The sequence below is a fragment of the Parambassis ranga genome, chromosome 2 (assembly GCF_900634625.1).
Source record: "Parambassis ranga chromosome 2, fParRan2.1, whole genome shotgun sequence".
Lineage (NCBI taxonomy): Eukaryota > Metazoa > Chordata > Actinopteri > Ambassidae > Parambassis > Parambassis ranga.
Window position 1 is genome coordinate 43,250,023 of NC_041023.1, and position 14,896 is coordinate 43,264,918.

The 14,896-nt window shown below is 41.9% G+C and overlaps 1 protein-coding gene across 1 annotated transcript in view; it reads right to left on the reverse strand.

The window, feature by feature from the left end:
* LOC114427563 (gamma-aminobutyric acid receptor subunit gamma-3-like) overlaps positions 1-13,527 on the reverse strand; it is a 53,372-nt gene extending 39,845 nt beyond the window's left edge. The window contains exons 1-2 of the mRNA XM_028395701.1: positions 13,216-13,527; positions 12,704-12,858 (exon numbers count right to left, since the gene is read on the reverse strand). Of these exons, the coding sequence (XP_028251502.1) occupies positions 12,704-12,858; positions 13,216-13,268 (208 nt within the window). The 5' untranslated portion in view covers positions 13,269-13,527. The remainder of the gene's footprint in view (positions 1-12,703; positions 12,859-13,215) is intronic.
* Between the last annotated feature and the right edge of the window lie 1,369 nt (positions 13,528-14,896).

Here is a 14,896-nt window from a genome sequence, read left to right on the forward strand (position 1 = left end):
TCTTGTTTGCCTCTGCAGACACTGTACACGTTTATTAAAAATAGCACAGGAGGCTGCATTAATTTGCAAATATTTGTGTCGGTACACTTGGCAGGTAGCTCACTATTTTAAGCATTAAAGAGGCAAAAGTCTGAAATAACACCCCCTTATTAATTTGCTAATTTATGCATTAAGATCTAATAAGATCATCTTATCTGTAAGTACAAGTTATGATCGCAAAGCCTGCCAACACACAGGCAGACATCACCATGGCGACACAATGTCCCACATGCAGTGTACCATAGTGGCAGATGACAATGCACGACATGATATGGGTATCAGTGAAAGAATGTCTCCAGCATCTCATGTGCTTGGATGATGATGATGATGATGTCTGTTTTACACCCTAGTTTAAAGATGCAGAATTCGAAGAAGAATTTATTTACCGACAAATAACCTCAACTGATTGTTAGCAGTCTGGTTGCATTGTGGGTAATGTAGGCACTTGAGGACTAGTACACTGGTGATTGTAAACAAGCTGAAAAGTTAAACACACGCACACAGAGCAGACATTTGCATCTTAGAGCTTATAAAAGGTTACAACATCTGCAGGTGTGTGTGTGTGTGTGTGTGTGTGTGTGTGTGTGTGTGTGTGTGTGTGTGTGTGTGTAGCTGCAGCACCTCCTTCCCGCAGGTGACTGTCAGCTCGGCTAACCTGGCAGCATCTAAGATGTGAGGAGAAGCATTTGCCAGGACTCTAAACTCCTCTTCATCTAACGAAATGTCAGTGGACTTGAAATATTGAGGAGGCTCATGTGAGAATTGTCCTTTCAGCTGGTGAGGTGTCACCGCTGTGCCAAATGTCAGCTCTGTGAAGATCAAGGAGAAGATGGCTGCCAGGGCCTGAGTCAGTCTCAAAGCCAACAAAGATCTGAGCCCCGAGGTCCAAAGACCAACTATCTCTCTCTCTGAGGAAATGCTGTAGTTTTGCAGTTACTCCATTATGCAGCTGTTTTAATGTTGCCGCTGACAGAGAGGTAAACAAAGTTGTGTAGCTTTTGTGAACAGGATTTTAAGGGTGTGACAGTTGGAGCAGCGTTTTGCCTGGAGTTGCTTTTTAGGGATGCTAAGCCATGCTAGCAGCTCAGCTAGCTGTTTGTGTTTTAGACTCTCTGAATGGGCCTCGCTGCCGTCACTTGCTGCTACACTCAATCAGTTGCTCATTAACGATATGGATTAAGGTTAATCAGCGGTGACCACGTCAGGAGCCGCCATGTTGGGTTTGATTTTAATTGCTACAGCTATTAGTTTGAAATTCCTCCCCACTCTTTGTCGCTGATTTTGATCCAGCTGGGTAGTCACAATGATGAAAATGATACTCTGTTAAGGGAATATTAAACCAATTTAATTAACTCTATCCAATCATTTGAATGTAATGCTGTTAAAGGGCATTTCAATCAGAAAATTGGCAATTACCAAAGAGGGCCACTGAGTTTTTGTAGACTGAGCATGCATTGTTTCTATCTTTTAAATCTGGATTAAGCTAAATGTGTCTTTTATAAATTGTAGATCCTTTGCTGGAAAGTGAAAAATAACATGTCAGGGTCCTGACTGACACATGTTACTTCAAGCTTTTAAAGAGCATTTCTCCTTACTCGGGGCATGACTTCACCTTTACCCTGTCCATTACACCAGCACACACCAGGGTCAGGGATTGAATTGCTATCCTCATATTTGGCAGGCAACCAGTCTACCAGCTGAGCCGCAGCCGCCCAGCGGTGTCTCAGTTTCCCAGAGTACTGGTTGTTCTGCTGTTGCAGGCACAAAAACACATTGAAGAGTTTGAGTGCCAGGACTAATAGGATGTCATAGTGACGGTGTGCTTGGAGGAAGACCATTAAAAGGGGATGAACTGTGTCATTCCTGCAGTCTTATGATGTCAGGAGTTTGTGTGGTGTGTGGCTTGATGGTGTTATTCACTTCCCTAGTTCTCATCAGATTCAGACTTAAACGTGTCCAGATGTATTTTAGAACTTCACACAGTGAGGAAAAGATAAGACAAGAAGAGACGGGAGCTGTAAAACATGTAAATATATGCTAGCAGAGCATCCACACATCTAATTTCCTGAAATATAGGTTACTTCATGCAACAGGTTTCCATTATGTCTGAGCTAATGTGAGGAAATAACTCCCACAAGCTGGGGGAAACAGTTCTATCTGCAGATTTTAGAAGTTTGTGAAATGTGTCCAAGTCCAGAGATTGTTGTTTTGTTTGATATTTTTTATTGTGTGGCTGATTGTCTCTGCGTCCTGCGCCCTGATGTGATTATCCTCTCCTGGGAGTGCATTCATGTCAGTCAGTCAAAACTACTTGTAGAATGTGGAGACTTGAGCTGGCTTACAGCACACAGCGCTCCTGACTCCCACTTCAGGGATCACTGGTTCTATCCTGATACTATGACCCACATGTACGCTCCCTAAGCTCCCTGCCTGAAGGGTTGGTTTTATTTCTGACAGGACACACAATAATGCAGAGCGAATAAAAATCAAGCAAGGTCAGTAGTAGAGATGCAGGCTGTATGTGTGAAGAAGTTTTTCATTTGTCATCCCTATTCCCTGATTTTCACACTTGATATCGTACAGAGCAGGTTTATACACAGCTTGTATCTAATATAATGGCTGCTGAGATATTTCGGTCCAATCAGAATATAAACTCAGCCTGAACCTTATTAGCAAATAATGTTCTTATCTGACATCTACTAGATTTATGCAGGAGTGTGGATACAGTGTAGTGCGCTAAATTGTTGCAGTGCCTCCATCCCCTCCGTCCTCTGCACTTCTTCCGGAGTGATTGAATCTGACACGACTTCTGAATTGGATCTATGAGATTTTAATGTGCGATCAAAAGTGGGTCAAACTTCCACCGGGATCCTTAAAAATTCTGGAGCGTTAGCATGGACGTAAATTACACAGCAGCATAAAGTAATTGATAGTAAGCAGGCAGGAGAGGCGATTGAATGAATGAGAGTGAGAGACAGATGGAGAGAGACAGGAAACAGCTGCAAACCAACAATGTCTGAGTGGCTTCGGTTTCTATTTCTGACACACACACCTGGCTTTTATCCGCATCCTTCTGAAGTCCTTCTCTGTAGTGACACACACACACATTTAGCTCACGTGTTAAGAAAGCCAAAAAAGAAACGAAACTAGCGCTCACACACGGTAACCTGATATTTATATGCACATGCAGTACTTTGCTTTCCACTCCTACTCGCAGACTTAATTGTATGTGCCAGACATATTCAGGGAGGCAATAATGGTGGGTATGATTGCAGCGACCTGGTCGGTCAGTGTGAGATCAATAGCTTGTTATCTATGGACAATTACAGCCTTCAGTCACAGTCGACGCCCGCGATCGCACACACAAGCTGCAACTGGATTAGCTGCCCGGCTATATTGAAAATCTGTCAGTTTGGCTGTGTTTTCGTGCAGGCTGACACTGAACGCTGCACACGATGTGAGTGTGAAAAGCAGCCAGTACAGCGGCGCGTTTAGAATTAACTTCTAGATGGGAAATCAGGATTTCTCTCAAGTTGAATCTGATAAGGTTGCATTGTTTTGCAGTGGTTTCTGAACAGACTGAGAGTTTCTTGCAGTGGTAATGACCTAATCAGATGTATTGTCTCCACACTATGTGCTGCCAAGCAGTAATTTCTCTTGACATCAGCACTGCGACTTCTTATTAGTTTGATTGCCATGGCAATCAAACTCTTGTTCTTCTACGTCTTTATTATTAGTTTGATTGCCGTTGCTAGGCAATCAAACTCTTGTTCTTCTGCGTCTTTATTAGTTTGATTGCAGAGCAATCAAACTTTAGTTCTTCTACTTCTTTATTTTTATTATTATTATTATTATTATTATTATTATTATTATTATATTTTCTTCCGTACACTTTTTGGCTCAGCGTATCTTGGGCATACTTTGTGCTATTGAAACCGTTCAAATGTCAAAATGTTCAGCTTATTGAGGACATGATGGGTCAACTTTTAGTTTTTTTCAGCTATTTATAGTTTTTAAAATATTAAGCGTTTTATAAAATTAATTTAACATTAAAGTCAATGAGAGATTTTTCAACTTTTAAAAGCTTTCAGCGTTGGCATACTTTCAGCTACAGAAACCATTCAAAGATCAAAATGTTCAGCTTTTTCAGGTCTTTTCAGCTATTACTTTTCAGAGTTCAGCTATTTATAGTTTTTAAAATATTAAGCGTTTTATAAAATTAATTTAACATTGAAGTCTATGAGAGAGCCCTTCAGAGTCTTCAACTTTTAAAAGTTTTCAGCGCCTGCATACTTTCAGCTACAGAAACCATTCAAAGATCAAAATGTTCAGCTTCTTCTGCTCTTTTCAGCTATTACTTTTCAGAGTTCTCCTGTTTCTAGTTTTCAAATGGTTAACAGTTTTATACCAAGTGGTTTTGAGGTCTCCTCTGAGTTTAACATTAGTGTGTATTGCGTGGGGACTTCAAAGGTAGAGTGGGTGATGTCATCGCTTAGAGTGCGGGAGGGAAAAAAATTAAACCAGTTTCTGCGTTTCTATCCTGCTGCCATGTCTGCACCTTTTATCTGACAGGGATAATTTGGCCACCAGTTCGAAGGAAAAATGGTCTGGGTTCTGATGGTGTCACTCTTAAAACTCAACACCAAACAGTTTTGCCTGTAGATCGAGCTGATCGGGGGGAGTGCCGGTCATTCTTCCATTAAGACATAATGTAAAACCAAAAACAGAGAAGCAGAGCTGCCATATTTTCTAACTCGCCGCCATCTCCACATCTTCGACATCCCAGACATAAAAATCGTACCAGTTGTAGAGCAACTTCTTGGAATTCTGACGGTGTTCTTATTTTTTGTCTAAAGTCTTCGGTTTGGAGACACCGAGGCGTTGTTCGGAGGGTGCAACCCCCATTAAAATACATGGGATCTGCCTGAGAGGAGTAAAAGGAGAACCACACAGGTGTCTTAAAGAGGGCTTAATTAGGCAGGCAGGGCTGTTACCATGGTGACAGGCTGACACACAGAATTGGCATACAAAGCAGCCATATTTGTAGTCTTTATCCATCATTACGCATGATATGTGCCATATTCATTGCTATGGAGCTGTTTGCTATATATCTACATCAAAATCATTTAGTCTCCCTAAGCCTCAGCTATTATTCCAAGATCAGACAATTCATCTGCTGTTCAAAGCAATTATTCAGCTCCTATTCAGATTAATTCAGCTGTTTTATGACTGCTTCAGATATTATTTAGATTAATTCAGCTGTTACATGCAGATTTCTTATTCTCAAAGAGTTCAAAGCAATCGTTCAAATAAGCGTTCAAAGCAATGCTTCAGCTTCTGCAATCAAACTTGCATTTTCTTCAGGAAATGCTTTTTCTAGTTATTAGTTTGATTGCAGAGCAATCAAACTTTAGTTCTTCTACTTCTTTATTTTTATTATATTTTCTTCCGTACACTTTTTGGCTCAGCGTATCTTGGGCATACTTTGTGCTATTGAAACCGTTCAAATGTCAAAATGTTCAGCTTATTGAGGACATGATGGGTCAACTTTTAGTTTTTTTCAGCTATTTATAGTTTTTAAAATATTAAGCATTTTATAAAATTAATTTAACATTGAAGTCTATGAGAGAGCCCTTCAGAGTCTTCAACTTTTAAAAGTTTTCAGCGCCTGCATACTTTCAGCTACAGAAACCATTCAAAGATCAAAATGTTCAGCTTCTTCTGCTCTTTTCAGCTATTACTTTTCAGAGTTCTCCTGTTTCTAGTTTTCAAATGGTTAACAGTTTTATACCAAGTGGTTTTGAGGTCTCCTCTGAGTTTAACATTAGTGTGTATTGCGTGGAGACTTCAAAGGCAGAGTGGGTGATGTCATCGCTCAGAGTGCGGGAGGGAAAAAAATTAAACCAGTTTCTGCGTTTCTATCCTGCTGCTATGTCTGCACCTTTTATCTGACAGGGATAATTTGGCCACCAGTTCGAAGGAAAAATGGTTTGGGTTCTGATGGTGTCACTCTTAAAACTCAACACCAAACAGTTTTGCCTGTAGATCGAGCTGTTCGGGGGGAGTGCCGGTCATTCTTCCATTAAGACATAATGTAAAACCAAAAACAGAGAAGCAGAGCTGCCATATTTTCTAACTCGCCGCCATCTCCACATCTTCGACATCCCAGACATAAAAATCGTACCAGTTGTAGAGCAACTTCTTGGGATTCTGACGGTGTTCTTATTTTTTGTCTAAAGTCTTCGGTTTGGAGAATACGAGACGTTGTTCGGAGGGTGCAACCCCCATTAAAATACATGGGATCTGCCTGAGAGGAGTAAAAGGAGAACCACACAGGTGTCTTAAATAGGGCTTAATTAGGTAGGCAGGGCTGTTACCATGGTGACAGGCTGACACACAGAACTGGCATACAAAGCAGCCATATTTGTAGTCTTTATCCATCATTACGCATGATATGTGCCATATTCATTGCTATGGAGCTGTTTGCTATATATCTACATCAAAATCATTTATTCTCCCTAAGCCTAAGCTATTATTCCAAGATCAGACAATTCACCTGCTGTTCAAAGCAATTATTCAGCTCCTGTTCAGATTAATTCAGCTGTTTTATGACTGCTTCAGATATTATTTAGATTAATTCAGCTGTTACATGCAGATTTCTTATTCTCAAAGAGTTCAAAGCAATCGTTCAAATAAGCGTTCAAAGCAATGCTTCAGCTTCTGCAATCAAACTTGCATTTTCTTCAGGAAATGCTTTTTCTAGTTATTATTATTATTATTATTATTCTTCCGTACGTTTTTTGGCTCAGCATATCTTCAAAATGCATGGGCCGATTCAAACCATTCAAACATCAAAAGATTCAGCTCATTAAGGACATTCCCGGAAACCTTCAATAATAATTACAAATATTATAATATTAAAAATATTTAACATTTTCCACCCTCAAATTAACATTGGAGTCAATGGGAGAGCCCTTCAAACCATGCATTTTGCAAAATGCTACTGCTCCTACAAATATTAAGTTAGAGAAACCATTCGAGGCTTAAAATACTTCCAACGTCTTGGTCTTCAAAAGTTGTATTCAGAATTTGGAAGTTCAGCTCCGTCTTCAAATGATAGGGGATTAAAGATGAAGTGGTTTTTGAGGTCTCTTCTGAGTTTAACATTAGTGTGTATTGCGTGGAATGTTGGGAGCTAGAGTGGGTGAGTCATCGCTCAGAGTGCGGGAGGGAAAAAAATTAAACCAGTTTCTGCGTTTCTATCCTGCTGTCACGTCTGCACCTTTTATCTGACAGGGATAATTTGGCCACCAGTTCGAAGGAAAAATGGTCTGGGTTCTGATGGTGTCACTCTTAAAACTCAACACCAAACAGTTTTGCCTGTAGATCGAGCTGTTCGGGGAGAGTGCCGGTCATTCCTCCATTAAGACATAATGTAAAACCAAAAACAGAGAAGCAGAGCTGCCATATTTTCTAACTCGCCGCCATCTCCACATCTTCGACATCCCAGACATAAAAATCGTACCAGTTGTAGAGCAACTTCTTGGGATTCTGACGGTGTTCTTATTTTTTGTCTAAAGTCTTCGGTTTGGAGAATATGAGACGTTGTTCGGAGGGTGGTTTTACATAGGAAATGCATTAGGAGGGGGAAAGAGAGCTGCAGTTAGGGGCAGCTCATAAACATTCCGGTTGCCATGGATGCAGGCAGGCAGGCAGGCAGGCAGGGCTGTTACCATGGTGACATGCTGACACACTAGAAGCATACAAAGCGGCCATATTTGTAGTCTTTATCAGACTTTAAGCATTATATCTGTCATATTGATCATCCTTCAGCTGTATACTACTTTTCCACTTTCAAATCACACAGCCTGAGCTTCTTATAGTCTTATGGTATTATTCCACCCTCAGACCTTTCATATGGTATATTCACAGGCTATTCTTTAAGGTCGTGACTTCATACTGTTCTTGTCTTCAGCTGTTTCTCTTTCATATCTTCATAATATTAAAACATTTTCTACTTTTCCAGATAAGAGCTTCATCTTTCTAAATTCTTAACTGTGTTTCAGCAAATTAAGTTCAGATTGCAGATTCTCCAGCAATTCAGAGCAATCACTCACATCAGCGTTCAAAGCAATGCTTCAGCTGCGGCAATCAAACTTGCATTTTCTTCAGGAAATGCTTTTCTAGTTATTTCTTTGTGAGACTTTTTTTGTCAACGGGGCTAATTTTGGCTTTTTCAGACGAGCTAATCTCTCTTTGAAACTTTCCCACATTCGGTGCCAGCAACAGATGCACCGTCACGGCTCAGGCCAGGCGAGAGGAAGCAAGTTCACTTCCATTATTTGCTCCAATTATCAACAGGCTTAACAACTGCTGGTGTCTAATTCAGCATGCTTTTAAAAAGGGCCATTTGCCAGAGTGCAAACAAACAGTGGTGTGTTTGTAGGAAACTGTTTTCAGTCATTGATTAATACTCTCCTGTGTAACAGTTTTTGAGCACATGCCTTTCAAAGCCTCCCTCAGGTGGTTCTCTATGAGCTCAGTTCTCACTGGCACAAAGACTTGAATCTGTCTTGAATGTGTCTTATCCAAGCGGCAACCTTCGGGGCTCAGACTTGAAGCCCATGCGGAAGTGTCAAAACTTGTAATTCACGCCGCAACCACGGGGGGCTGGCTCCAAAAGCGAGTGATTTCCCATAGACTCCCATGTTAAAATGGCCGACTTCACAGCAGAAAAGAACATGTTTACAGCCTGGTACAAAAAAACCACTCTGGTCTCAGATGATAGGTTCTCTTCTAGTGTTGATTGTACGTGGGTGAATTTTTTTACAACTCACTCGTTTCAATTGTATTCGGACTTAAAATTACGCATAATTATGGGCGTTGCTGCTTGAGTGACAGACAGTTGACGTGTCACAGCGTGAGTTTCCTCGCTCGTGCTCCCCCTCTTTGTTCATATTTGGAGTTTTGGCGGACGTGACGCTGCCAACATGGCGGCGGTCATCACGTCCCGGAACCTCCCACTGAGCCTCAGAACGGCTCTTCAGAAACAAACGGGTGACGTCACGGAAGCTCTGTCCATAGTTTTTACTGTCAATGGTCTTATCATTTGTTGGGAGAACTGGTTTATTTTCAGACCTAACTTTAATTGAACTCTCTGAATCATCCCTGACTCCTGAAGTCTGAAATGTGCATGGCTGCTAAAGCGCTGGCAGCATACAAAGCTTTTCACTCCAGCCCTCTTTGTCCTCGATTCCCTGGTGAGCACTGACACATACACCCATGCACGTCTTTGCACAGTACACGAGGATCACCCAGATCTCACACAGCGATCACACTCTGAATCCAAAAGGACAGTGACACAATAGGGACACAAATGCATCTCATCTCCATCTAAGGCAAACTGCTTCTTATCAGTTATGGTGAGGCTCAGCACTTGTTCTGCTCGGGGGAAATGTGGGTCGCCAAGTGGACCGGTCACCCACTTTATATGAAGATTAGGCTGCCGCTGACTTCACAAGACTAGAAGAGACAGGAGGAAAACAAACAGGGCAACTAAGATAATAACGCCGTTCCACTGTGCTATCTTGAATTTCTTGAGTTTCACTTCACTGCCGAGGAACTGAATTGTACTTTTCAAAGATCCCCAACTGAAACAACTTAATAATTAAACAGATAAAGGCAGCGCAGCACTGGTGCCTTTTTTTTGGCAGAGTGAATGCACAGATAATGGATTGCACAAAATGTGAGGAGTTCAAGGGAAGACTGCAGCAAACGAGCATTCGAAATCTCACTTGATTTCATATGTATAGCTAGTTGTCATTTTACCAGCCTGTACGATCTGAAAGCTATACGCTAAGCTAATGAGACAGTAAAGAATATCAAACAGTGTTTGATTTCAGTTGGTTAAATGTTATTTTGGCAGCATTCTCCACTGTATTTTAGCCTCGAGAGTTTGTGTTTTTCACTTGTGAGATACAAACACACACATTTTAAATTAAAGGCCAATTAATCCTGGAGTCTCCTCCCTGCCTGCTTAAAACAATGTTATGTACTGTGGCTGGTTCCACAGCCAGCAGCATATAAACAAGCTCAAGTACTGAAGAGAAGTCGCTCGCATTTAAAAAAAAGAGGCAAACTGAAAAGCATTGTTTGATACTGTGTGTGTGTGTGTGTGTGTGAAAGAGGATGACTTTGATTTAGACTAAATCCAGGTGTATCTGGGAAATGAGCCACACTGCTCTGACTTCAGTAGCTGCCTGTCTGTGTGAGTGCACTTGTTATCCTGTGTGTGCATGTGTGTGTGTGTGTTTCTCAGAGATTCATTGCAGTTCTCAACTGAACCCACTCTTTTTTTTTCTTCTTTTTTTTTTTTACAATGACTTAAATGTCCCAGATCTGTCTTTGACTCAGCGTCATCTCAGAGTATGTTCCTCTTCCAATACACACACAGCCGCGTGTTTCCGCTGCCTCACATTATCCTGCTAAGACATTAACATTTCATAGACGACACTGAGGTTTGTCAACTGGATCTCATCAAAATTTCATCCCCAATTAGAGAAGCAGAGCTGGAGGGAGATTCCCCGTCCGCGAGGTGAAATGCCAAACTGAATTGAGCCCGGTGAGCCGCGAGCGAGAAAAAAACATCTCACTTGGTTGTTTTAAATATCCCAAGGAGCACAAATAATAATTATTATTATTATTATCAAGGATCTGGAAACAAGTGTAATTCAATGCCCAAAAGTTTGATCGCCCCCTGGTGGTTGGTTGCAGCATAGGTCATAAACCAGTCCCCCTTCATGTTAGCAGTTAGGCTAAAAAGGAAGATTATCAAGTGAGTTCCTATATTTATCTAGACCTAACTATGGAGTCTTGTTGCCTGTTGTGGATGTGTTGGTGGTGTCTTAAACGACTGTAGATACTGGACTTAATTTAGTGTGAGACTTGTATTTTATAGTATTTCTGTTTTTGTCTAGTTATGAAAAAGAAAGAAAGAAAGAAAATGTTCCTGTGTCTAGACCAAAGGCACCAAACTTCTAATTCATTGAATGCTGCTGCAGCTTTAGTGAGGTTAATCACTGATGATCATTTTGTGTGTTTCCTGTTTTAACATGTCAGTGAATTGGGACCTGCGTCCACATACTTCTGTCCAAATAGTGTGTTTTTTAGCCCAAAGCTGGGAACATGCAGCCCTACAAGAGTCATATGTTGTCTCATTACTTTATATAACAGTCACAGAACAGTCTACTTTGGTTGGTGAAAAATGTCTTCCCTCTCCTCATGTTGGCCTAACCGCTAAGAAAAACATGGAATATTTCAGGGACCATTTACCTTTCTGTAGTGGAAGAAGGGAAAAGAAGAAAATATCACAGCGAGCTGCAGGAAGCAAAGCAACGACAAATGCAGGAAAGAAATAGAGTAGAGCAGTTCCCACATGTATTGCTGATTGAGAATGCAAAAACTGAGTCAGGGGAAAGAAAACAAAGAAAAAAATGGTACAACGTACACAGACAGGCTCCAACGGTATAGAGCCAGAATATCACTAGTAACCACACTCTGCAAAATATGCTGCCTTGATTTCTCCAAAATCACTAACAATAAGTGGGACTTGCATAATGATGCATCACAAGGAAACTTTTTTTAAATTCTTTTTTCAGTCGGCAGCCCACCGGTGAGAACGCTGTGGGGATCAAAGCAGTAACCTTTTGATTAGAGGCCTCGGTGAAGAGGCATATCCAAGAAGCTCCGAGCTTTGATTGCACCGTGAGCATAGCCAGAAGTAACCTGAGTGCAATCAGAGGGAGGGTTTGGCGTCGAGCTCCCACCTTCAGCCTCTTCCTTGCTCTCACTCACATGACTTCCACCTGTGAGGACCTCCACTCCTGTTTTTTATCTATATTAAAAGTGTGTACTAGTCATCGTATGAGGATTTCCGATCCAAGATTAGTTCATTTTGTTTCTCTAAATGTTAATAATCTAAAAAAATGTACTGGTTTTTGGGTTCTGAGTCTGAATCAGGCTCCTGCAGGCACAGCTTATAAAATCCTCTGTGCATTCTTTTCATGTAATAATAAGAATAATGATTAGTACAGCTGCCTGTTTCTTTGTTTGTAAGAAAAAATGAATAATTACTTTTACTAAATGTGTGTTCTTAGAGCTTAATGTGGTTAACATCAGGACCCTTTAGGACAAGATCAATCCATAGTTGCCCTCAGTCATCAGGTGCACTTCCTGTGAGGATTTGTTGCTGTTGTTTTAGCTTTCTGCATAAGTAATCTGAATATGTAGCCTTGGATACTGTATTGTCTCCACAAAACAAGCAGCTAATCAGCATAAACAAAAACACTCATTAGTCGCAGGCCTAGCTTGTGCGTAATCACACAGCCACACTCTCAGTAGCCTGTATTGTTCCATTACACAGAACTTAAACGCAGAAAATGCTGCACAAGTTTGAATCTATATCAGACACGCTATGAAAAAAAGCTTCACTGCTGCTGTGTTAGAGGGGCTGGGGAGGGATTCCTCCTCCTCCTCCTCCTCCTCCTCTTCCCCATCCTCCAAACGCGTCACCAGGTTTAGCACCGCGGACAGGCTCCGGCACCGAGCCAGCGTCCATCCATCAGCAGCACAAGTTTCCCAACTCATCAGTGCGCTCTGATCTTACCTCCGATGTCTGGCCGCAGCGTCTTGTCATATTCCTTCAGCAGATTGTTGAGTATAAGTGTGGCATCCTCCTGGTGCGACCTGGGCACCAGCATTTGATTGACAGTGGTATCGTGGTGATCTTCTTCGTCGTCGCCATATTCCAGTAGATCAGAACTGGAGGGGGGTGGGTGAAAAGAAAGGACACACGGGGGTTGATAATAGGCTGTTTTTATCTGTCATAAAAAACTTTGTCGCAGCAGCAAAATCTGCCAGGAAGCAGTGATGCATGCGGCTCATATTTGACTGTCAGACTGTGGATTTTGGGCGCAGCTGTAAATGGTTGCTGTCATTTGTGTGTGTGTGTAGGAGTGTGTGTTTGGGGAAAACCCTCAGGAAAAAAAAACTGAACATGCATTATCCCTCATATAAAATGCGTAATTCTTTTATGTATCCAACTTTTAAAGCGTCATAAAACACCTCTGAGCTGTTGATCATGCCAATAACAAACAAAAAGCTGCCAGTCAGACTCACCGAGCACCCCCAGCCAGCAGAAGTAAGAGGATGACCACAAACTTGATTGTCATTTTCCCATGCGCGGATCACCTCTGCTCACTGGAACTGGTGGACGGAGCTGCTGCCGCTGCTGCGATCAAGTGCCAGTACAGTAGGTGTGTAACCATCAATCCGAGCTCTGAACTTCCTCATCCGCCCACACGCACTTTCTTTTGCGCGTCATGTGCGGCCAACAAAACAGCGGTCTTCCCCCCCTCTCGGTCCTCCTCGCACCCTTCAGCAGGAGGGCTTTCCTCCGAGAAGGCACCCGACGATCAATCAGTGTGATCAGTCCGGCGGATGGGCTGGGAGAAGGGGGTGTGTATATGTGTGTGTGTGTGTGTGTGTGTGTGTGATGGAGGTGGGGAGTCGGGATCCAGCGGCGCCTCCCTCCTCCCTCTGTAACGCCTGTGTGGGCAACAGTGTTTGCCGTCTGCTGCTAGTGGAGGTGGTGAACCTTCAAAGTGTGACTCATACACCTGGATCGCAACTGCACATTACCCCCAAATGGAGAAGACATGCAAACACCCCCTCTTTTTTTTGCGTCATTATTTATTTATTTCATTTGCATCTGCCGCACGTGTAAACATCCAAATCTGCGCAGGAAGAAGAAAACTCCAGTTTTACAGCGTGCTCCCTTAAAAAAAAAGTGTCTAATATATGCATAAAAACAGCAGGACGTCAGTTGTAGTGAGTGATTCTTGTGTGTGTGTGTTTGATGATGATCACCACTGGAAGTCGTATTTAGACTTTACACACCCGTTTATGTACCACAGAGTCGCAGCCAGCCTCCGCTCCGCACTCGGAACAAGTCATTTTTTTGAACAATAGGGCAGCCCAGCGCTCAGCCAGACTTTCATCCACACACCACCACCACCACCACGAGCAGCAGCTGCTGTTGGAGACTGTGTGCGAGAGGAGAGGCTTCACTGCCCCCTGATGGCGGTGGTGGGTAATACAAGAGAGCGAAAACAAGCAGGGCTGTTGATGCAGAGTCACAGCCAAAGCTATTAACCTCCTGACCAGCAGTGACCTGCAGGCTCAACTCAATATTAATGATGCATTTAGAAACAAATCATTAAGGAGCTGCAGTTTTTCCCAAAAAATAATGAAAAATTCTTGGTAAATATGTTGCAAAAAACATCATTTTTTTTACCTTTTGTATGATTTATGTGTACATTAAGTTGGAAAGTGAAAGTAGAAGTAGCACAGACTGAATTATTTCAAACTTGTATGTGTTAGGTTAAAGTATTTTATTTTTTCCATCAAATACAGAAGAGAAAACTTGCTCTGAATGAGCAGAGAAATGAGTGGCTGTAACTGTCTGCGACAGAAATACAGTATAATGTTGTATCCACTGAAGTGTCAGGGTCAGTTAGCATCGTCCTTTTATTTGATCGTTTTAATACACAAAACAGGTTCAGTACATAAAACAAAGAATGTGTGACACAGACACATGGTTAAGCTGCTCCATAGCTACAATGGCTGTGCTGGATTTCTGCAAAAATTGAAAAAAAGTTTAATTATTCCTCCGAAAATGAAAATAGAAAAGAATCATGCATTTGAATAGCCTTCCTGCACACAACTGTTGCAGCCTCCCTAAGCCTAAGACTGCTGGATGTGCATTACATTCCCCAGTTGAAAAACTTCAGTCAGCTTC